Source organism: Centropristis striata, chromosome 6 (genome assembly GCF_030273125.1).
Source record: "Centropristis striata isolate RG_2023a ecotype Rhode Island chromosome 6, C.striata_1.0, whole genome shotgun sequence".
Classification (NCBI taxonomy): Eukaryota; Metazoa; Chordata; class Actinopteri; order Perciformes; family Serranidae; genus Centropristis; species Centropristis striata.
The window spans coordinates 31,020,130-31,029,697 of record NC_081522.1 but is presented as its reverse complement, the minus strand read 5'-3'; the positions used below and the strand labels follow the sequence as shown (position 1 = coordinate 31,029,697).

Genomic DNA, 9,568 nt, shown 5'->3' with positions numbered 1-9,568 from the left:
GTGTGTGTGGTCTGAAACAATATGTTCAACAGGGAGAAGGAGGGGCAGGAAAAACCAGTGATGTCAGCAGGGATGAGGAGGAGGGAGGTCCGCCTTGCTTTTTCCTTTTCCTCCTCCCCCTCCTCTTCTTATCAGCGTATGTGAGAGAGAGAGAGAGAGGATCAGTAGGTTACTGGACGAACGGATTAACAACCGTGACAGTGGATATGGGGGGCAGAGAAAAGGGGAAATAGACGGGATAAAGAGAAAAGTGAAGCAGATAACCAAAGAGTGAGTGACTGAAAAGTCAGTGAGTGATCAGAAAGAGCAGCGACTAAGATTCCACTTGGAGCTGATACTTCTGGAATTGGGAGGACCCCTCGCTGGATAGACTTGACATCTCCCACAAGTGACCATGTACAGTGGATATGGAGGTATGAAGCAGTGTGGTGCAGCTCAGTGAGACTGGCTCATCTCTAATAATTAACTCTCTGTTTGTCAGGATGAACTATCAGTTGCTGGTTAACAGGTTTGTAACTTATTATCAGTTGATGGTTGAAGGGTTTAATCCAAACACCTCAAAACAAAAGCTGTGACAGTGACAGTTGTTTGTCATATCCAGTAGAATTCAATGGATGTCCCTCCCTTTGTATTATTTATTATTTTTTAGCACTTTTTCTTACTGTTTTAAATCGGTCCGTGGTGTTCCTCCTAGTAATGAATAGATACTTCTGGTTACTCCTCTTTAAAGGACCACGCCACTGCCACTGGGTTTCACTACCTTGTTCCTAATATCCAGATTTTTTAAATTTAGTTCAGGGAATAGGTTCCTATTTTTTTTGTCTGTCTTCTAACCAGTGGTGGAATGTTACTTAGAACATTAACTCAAGTACTGTACTTTATTACAGTTTTGAGGTACTTGTACTTTACTTCAGCATTTCCATTTTATGTAACAACTACTACTACTTTACTGCATTTTGTGGTAAATATTGTACTTTTTACTACATTTAGCTGACAGCTTTAGTTACTTTTCAGGTCGAGATTTGACCTAAAACATCCACCAAGTGCACTTTATATACATTACATTCTTTTTATATCATGTACAGTCATATCTATTTATTTTTTTATTCTAGCGTGTGTCTTTTTAACTAATTGTATGTCTTTAAGCTGTGAGTCTGAAGGAAATCTTGTTGTCTTGTATAATGACAATAAAGACTCTTGAATCTTGAACATGATACATTTAAAGTGGTTACACTTTTTTTTTTTAAATTAAATCTCATAACAGTATATTAAGTAGTTAAAGTTAGCCTTACATTGAGACAATTAAAAGCTGATTACATAAATGCATCAATAATAATAATAATCCAATAATATATTTTGGAATATATAAAACAATCTGAGTGGGTTCATTATACATAATGAGTACTTTTACTTTTGATACTTTAGTTGCATTTTGATGCTGACTTTTACTTCAGTAAGTTTTGAATGCAGGACTTACTTGTAGAGGAGTAATTTGCCACAGTGTGGTATTAGTACTATTACTTAAGTAAGAGATTGGAATACTTTTTCCACCACTGCTTGTAACAATACTGACATGCTCCTATGTAAGGTACATTGATAGAGTTTTTGGTTACTGCGATTGTTCCTCTTGTCCATACTATCTGTTAAGAGACTCCTAATGCGATTTCAGTGTTGGTGATGAATCAAATGAAATCCACAATCCTAGCTCAGTGTAAAGATCCATTGGGAAGTTCAACTGAAGCCATTATGAGGCTTCAACAGTTGGAGTTTGTCAAATCATGTCTGTATTTCCTAATTTAGAATTTCTTTAGATCAACAACATTCTTCCTTGGTGTTATCATACCTGCGCCTTATATCACCAAGGAGACGCTGTCTGTGGAAACACAAAGAGGAAATCTGTACTAAAGCACTGCAACTTCCTTTCATATTGTCAACGATTTGTCTGTGCTGTGGGCCAGACTTAAACCAAACCACCACATACTCTATGATTTAGGACAAAGAAAGGCCATAGTGAAGGCTAGTTTAAAAAATGTGTGTGTGTGTGTGTGTGTGTGTGTGTGTGTGAGAGAGAGTAAGAGGGACGAATGTTGTCCTGATTAAATCAATGCTATAAATGTGTATATGTTATGCTGAAGTCAGCATGACGGCAAGTACAAATTGAGGAAGTGTAGAGTTTCCAAAGCAAATCAACTCAGCAGGTTTCTTATTGAAAAAGAGAAAATTAGCACCAAAGTCCTGTCTCTGCCAATAGTACTGTACCTGATTACATTAAACCACTTAGGCCAAGGCTGCCCTACCCTCACCTCACCACCAAGGATTTTCTCAGGATATGGTAGGGGAAACCCCCGCTGATCTCTAAGTGTTTACCCTTAGCTATTTAGATATTCCCTTATGTGTTGCTAGAAGGTTTTTGGTGAGAATTTCCTCTGAATTGAATGGACCCATTCTAGGGCTGGGCGATATGGACCAAAACTCATAGTATCTTTAGGTGGAATGGCGATATACAATATATATTGGTATTTTAAACAAAATGTGCAAAGAGTTTAGTTTTAACTCAACGCCACAAGAAATCATCATCAATCTGTTTTATTTAAAGACTTGATCAAATTCAAAACTTTCCACCTTTTTGAAGCAATTTCATCAGATTAAGTTGCTCTTGATCTGCAATCCGAAAACCGAAATACCTCCAAATTACAGTACCATTGTTTTTTTTTTTCTTAGGAACTAGCTTGCTCATGTGCAGAGAGGAGCAAACAAATAGTCGTCATGAGTTGAGACAACATCAAAAGATATTGTATATCAGTAGGGTTGGGGGATATTGCAAAAAAATGTATCACAATTTTTTTTTTCATATCGTCCTATCTTGATTATTATCACAATTTTTTATATTGTTTTTAAACTGCCAGTTTTAAATCATCTGTACTTAAAACTAAAACTAGAGATTAGTTTGATATTTTATCAACATACGAAGTACATAACAAAGCAAATTAAATAAGATGAACATAGAAAAATATAAAATAACTCAGTGAACTACTTTACAGTCCTGAGGGTTTTTGTTTTGTTTTGCTAATTTCTTTATTGAACTAAGTTCCATTGAGTAATAACTTGTTTCTCTGTAAGTTTTCATATGTCCCACACTCTTAAAAGCACCCAAGCCGTACCGACGCCCAGGACTGTATAAGCGGTATGGCGGTATTGTCTCAACTATATAACTCTTTCTAAAATATATGGGTATGATTCGTAATACCGATATGTCTCCCAGCCCTAACCCATACCAACCTTTTTAAAAGTTAATTAATTTGTGGAACAAACGATAATGGCTGAATTAATGGTCTTTTGGTGGCCAACCCAACTGTCACAGCTGTTATAGTTACAGACAGCTTTGTAATGTTAAATTGTAGCTGACTAGACAAATGTGACCATGACTGTCCAATCTATTAATGTTCCTGACAACTCCTGGGTTTCATCAGTTTAGCTGTCTTAATGTTATTTCCTTCTCTGTCTTATCATAGTTACACATGTGACCCTTTCACAGTGTGTTTTCACTTATGTGAGAAATTACACAATTGCACACAGCTTTACTTCTTGACACAGTTTGATGATGCCTTTGTCTCATATGAAATGGCAGTTTAACCCTCCTCTTATGTTCGTTTCTCAGGAACAGCAAAAATGTTCCTGGGTCAATTTGACATGTTTAATCATGCATAAGTGTCAGAAACCAGAAATCCCAATAAACATTGTTTATATTTAATTATTAACTCCATTACAAACCATTTCAATATATATTTAGTGCAATGGTGTTCTTTACCTCTCAAAGATCATGGTTCAATTAGGATAATTCACTCGTTTTTCTTTTTTTTTTTTAAATGCATGTTAATTTTACATGACATAAATGTTTTTTGAAGTATTTCTCTCTATATATATCTTTATTAAGCCAAGAGGAAGAAGTTTCATCCCGAAAAAAATAATTTTAACTACATTTTTTTTTTTTTTTAAACGTTTTTTTCAACTTTGAAATGGGTCACTTTGACCCGTAATACAACAGGAGGGTTACAGAATTTGGCGATAATATTCAGCTGTGCTCCCTCCAATTTTCAATTTCAGTTCACAGCAGAAAGTAAATATTTTACAATGACAAGCAATATTAATTTTCACTATTATTCCTGATCAATGTTTCTCCACTTTTCTCTATACACTTGGTGCGTTTGAGTCGGTGTGACTGCAGTGGTGAAAGCTACACTATTGAACTATTGAACCGTCATCACTGTTTGTGGCATTTGTGTGTTGTATTTCAAGACTTGAGTGTCTTACTGTATGTATGAGTGTTAGTCCATTATATTGACTGTACAATAATAGTGAACATAGTCACTGTGACGTCATTGGTTTCATTGTAGTGAGAGCATTTCTTCAAACTTGACCTCAGTGTACAAAGTGACCTGCTGTGACCTCTAGGTTAATCACAGTCTAATGATACTTTACAACTATAGACCTAGAGCATTTAACAGGCGTGTCCAAACTATTACAGAAAGGGCCATGTGGCTGCAGGTTTTCCTTCCAACCAAGCAGAAGCACAACAGGCACGAGTCATTTAATCAACTGATCTCAAGGTTCAAACAGCTGATCCATTGAATTAGGTGTGTTCTTGACTGGTTGGAACAAAAAATCTGCTGCAGCACGGCCCTTTGTGGAATAGTTTGGATATGCCTGATTTAGAAGATGTGACTTTCCTGCAGATACTGACAATAAGGGGGTTTCTCAGCAGTTTTCAGAACAGTGGTGCTCACCATCCAGTTACAGAAAAAGGCAATTCTCAAGGTCTTGATGTATTGAGACATAAAAAATCTTTCTCCTCTTAGGTGAATGAAAGCAGACCATTTCATATAAAGAATATTAATGCCTGGAAGTCTGGTGTTGTCCATATGCGGAATCCTTTAGCAAGTATTCAAGTTGTTTTTCATGTTTAAGCTGTTGTTCATCAAGAAATTGTTCCGGTATATAAGTCCCTCTAAAACTCTTGTTGAGTGTCTGTTTGTGTACAGATTAAATAAACAAGATGCAAGGTGTTAAGAAGTGTGTTCTAGTGGTTAAGTTAGCAGGCTGCAGAGTAGGGCAGGGCAGTTCATCGGTATTACAAATTGTACTGATATATTTTAGAAAGAGATATGTAGCTGAGACAATACGGGTATACCGATATATAGTATCTTCTGATGTTGGTTTAGCTTTCTGAGAATGGTTCTGTAATTTGGAGGCATTTCGGATTGCAGATGAAAAGCCACACGAAGTTGTTTGCAAAAGGTGGAAGTTTTTGAATTTGAAGTCTTTACATAAAACAGGTGGATGATGATTACTTTTGACGTTGAGTTTAAACTAAACACTTAAAATACCTATATATTGTATACATCAGCCTAAAACTACCGGGATATGAATTTTGGTCCATATCGCCCAGCCCTACTGCAGATGTCACTTTTTTCGATCTCCACACCTCCAGATTTTTTAATTGTCAGACTTGTGGTCTTCACATCCAACCACAAGCCCCTTTAAGTGCTTCATCTGATCTTGTGCAACTCCCTGGAGCCACAAAAAAGTTTTATGCACAAAGTTTTCACTCATGCAGTAGTACTTCCCAACAGCTCTAAACACATGCTGATGTGTAATATTGGCATACTTCCCCTTAAACACACAGCTACGAGATTGATATCAATCTTCTCATCTACACTCTTGGAAAGAAAGAAAAAAAGTACATTCCCCAAATTGCTGAAGTATTCCATTAAGACTTTGGAACATTTTTCTACTGCCCAGGCAGCCATTGGTTTGGATTCTTTGAGTATAAGCTCAGATATACTTGCTTGTTTCTACTTTCATTGTTGTCAAAGTAACATTACTGTTGCATGCTAAGCCTACAAAATCAGGTATGCTCCTCACTGCTGTGGCCCTTTTTAGATTTATAATAAGACTCGTATCATTTTCCTGGAAGTGTGCATGTATCTGTGCAGTCAGGCTGTTGGGTTATTCCTGTGACTCAGTATAGCCATTAACTGCATTAGTGTTTTCCTGACCATGCCCTCCTTGCAGGATGTTACTCCCTCCTGGGTTTCCTTTTTCTAAAGACAGTAATAAGAGGGAGGGAGGATCCTGGAGCTCTGAAACTGAACCGTATTTACACTATGTGGGAGGATGAGAGAACACGCTGTGTATGCAATAGTTGTGTTGTGGTGGGAGGAAACTATTAACACCAGCTGAAGCATTAATTATCTCAAGAGGAATACCAAGGACTGACCCTTTATTCACCTTGCTTAGTATGTATGTAGTGTTGTCAGTGAGCACATTTCACCAGAAGCCAGTAGTCTTGAAGCACACTTTGTTATTTGTACATTCATAGTCCCTCTCTTGCAGAGTCAGATCCCACCACAGTTACTGGTAGAGATGGATGTCCTTTACATAAGACTAAACATACAGACACCTACCTGACCTCAATTTGAGACCATAACCATCTTTAGACTTAAGGTATTTCCACATAAAGTCTCAAGTTATGTGCATGGTATTTACACGTTGATGATTCAAATCATCAGTTGAGAATCCCCTAGTTGACTTTGTTAGTTGGATCACAACTTTTTTCCAGCCTGTTCTTCCATCAAAAACGTCAATATAGGTTGTGTGTACAGGCAGCAAAAAAATAGCGATATTGATGTATTTTACCGACCGCTGCATCCTGCTGACGTAGTAACCATTGACAGCCGAGCAAATTTATGCTCCGCAGGGTGGTAAATGGGTCAAACAAACTGCATATTTCACCCAGGATATCGGCATTCGTGTCCTTTTTTAACCATTTTTAACTTAAGTAACGTGAATCATGTTGTTGACAATAACATACGTTTTTTACGTAACTTGCGGTACTGTTTGAACTGTCTTTTATAACGAAAGATATTAAAACCTTGCAAGTCTTTCAGGTTAAATATTTCATGTGGCTGATGAGTTCAGTGTGGCGCCGTACACCTTGATTGTTAAATTACTTTAATACTTTAAACTTAAATCTTAGACTTAAAACTTAAATAGCAAAATCTCATCAATCCCATATGACACCTTCTGTCTGCTGGCAATTAAGAATGACAATGTTGAGAAGACTGTGACCATTTTTGTTCTCGACCAGGGTCAGGGTTGGGTAGGAGCAGTTCAGCTGTTAAACTAGACTTCCAGACTTCACCCCCTTACCCAACACTACACTCACCAGCCACTACATTAGGTACACCTTGCTAGTACCAGGTTGGACTCCTTTTGCCTTCAGAACTGCCTTAATTGTTCGTAGCATAAATTCAACAAGGTGCTGGAAATATTCCTCAGAGATTTTGGTCCATTTTAACTTGATAGTATCACGCAGTTGCTGCAGATTTGTCGGCTGCACATTCATCATGCCAATCTCCCGTTCCACCACATCATTGGAGTACAGTGAACTCGCTGTCAGTTTGAGAAGATTTGAGCTTTGTGACATGGTGCGTTATCCTGCTGAAAGTATCCATCAGAAGATGGTACACTGTGGTCATAAAGGGATGGACATGGTCAGCAACAATACTCAGGGAGGCTGTGGTGTTCAAACCATGCTCACTTGGTATTAAGGGGCCCAAAGTGAACCAAGAAAATACCCCCACGCCATCACACCACCGGCAGCAGCCTGAACTGTTGATACAATGCAGGGTGGATCCATTCTTTCATGTTGTTTATATCAAATTCTGACCCTACCATCTGAATGTCACAGCAGAAATTAAGACTCATCAGACCAGGCAACATTTTTCCAATCCTCTATTGTCCAATTTTGGTGAGCTCGTGTGAACTGTAGCCTCACTTTCCTGTTCTTAGCTGACAGGAGTGGCACCCGGTGTGGTCATCTCCAACCAGTCTGGCTCTTCTCCTCTGACCTCTGGCATCCACAAGGTATTTTGGCTCACCGGATATTTTCTCTTTTTCGGACCACTCTCTGTAAACCCTAGAGATGGTTGTTAGGTTAGCAGTTTGTTCAGAGCAACAACAATGCCACGTTCAAAGCCACTTAAATCACCTTTCTTCCCCATTCTGATGCTCGCTTTGAACTTCAGCAGCTCCTCTTCACCATGTCTACATGTCTACATGCATTGAGTTGCTGCCATGTTATTGGCTGACTAGATATTTGCATTAAAGAGCAGTTGAACAGGTGTACCTAATGAGGTGGTTGTGAGTGTATGTTACCAACAACCAATGAATATGGCTTGTTTCTTAGCGCCCAAATGGAATGGCTTGATTCACAATGGAAATATAAGAATTGCAATTATTGAAAACATCTTGTTTTTGTAGCAATTTAGCAATTTCACAGCTCAAAAATATCAGTATTAGTAACTAAGCCATGACAGGTACACTGCACCTTTTAAAAAAAACAAAAAAAAAAAAACTCTGATCTTTATATTTTTGTAGTTATTATTTATATGATCATTTATAAGTTTGATTACTCCCAGAATTGTACAGTTACTGACATTTTGATGGTACATTTATTTTGAAGTGGACAATATCCTGCTCAGCTCATATCCAGATTTGACGGATCTACCAGGAATTTCAGTTATGTGTGTATCACTTTATTGTTATTGGACTTTTATTTTACTTTGAAAAAAATATATATTGTTATCAGTGTTGAAATGCCAGTAGTAGCAGTGGCCTCTAACGGTTAAGAGATACATATGGGACTACAGACTCCCTTTTTGCAGCACAACCTTTTGTATTCTTGTATTCTTTTGTTTGGACTCTGTAAAAACACCATTAAAACAGCTGTGAAAGGAAGCGCTGCTGTTGCTGGGGTCATTTACAGGCCTGAAACATGTGTAGCTCATTTATCAAGAGTCCAATTTAAATTGGACCTGTAAGCTCAACAAAATGATTTCTTATTAATGAGTTTCTGACTTAAATAACTGAAAATTGTCTGACCCCTTCCTTGTAGCAGTTCCTATCAGATAACACAGGGCGGCTGAGCCTGGAGGCACGACTATAGGTGCACTATCACACTCAGCGGTTTCATTATTATACATGTGTGTGTGTGTGTGTGTGTGTGTGTGTACGCTCTTGGATCTGCCAGCCTCTCTGGATTTGACATTCCTTACATGAAGAGATACACAAGCCCAATTATCCCAGGAGGTCACACATACACACCCAAGAAATGTGAGTCTGTTGAAGAGACCACTTCTACTGGACATAAACAGCATAGCGACAGGTTTGCTATTTTTCCACCCTTACCAGTAGTGACTTAAGATACATATCTTCAGTGTTGAGAGAATGGTGCCAAAACAATGGTAAATAGCAGGCCTGGGCGATTTTATGATTGCAATTGGTGATCACGATTTATTTCAGGTCGATTATGGTGATCAGCTGTGAGCATATTTAATCAAATAAACATTTCGGAAATGTGCGTGACAACAGCCGATCAGAGTCGACCTTTTCCTGCTCCGTAAGTGGGCCGGAGAAGTAAACAGAAAGACCGAAAGTGGAGCTAAACACGGAGCTGAGGCAGTGAAATAGATGTCAGCCATGACTTGGAGCAATAAACGAGGGAGGA

At 38.2% G+C, this 9,568-nt stretch overlaps 1 protein-coding gene across 1 annotated transcript in view; it reads left to right on the top strand.

Annotated features, from left to right (window-relative positions):
- The first annotated feature begins 280 nt into the window (after nucleotides 1–280).
- ripor1 (RHO family interacting cell polarization regulator 1) overlaps nucleotides 281–9,568 on the top strand; it is a 52,353-nt gene continuing 43,065 nt past the window's right edge. Inside the window, exon 1 of the mRNA XM_059335146.1 lies at nucleotides 281–413. Within this exon, the coding sequence (XP_059191129.1) occupies nucleotides 395–413 (19 nt within the window). The 5' untranslated portion in view covers nucleotides 281–394. The remainder of the gene's footprint in view (nucleotides 414–9,568) is intronic.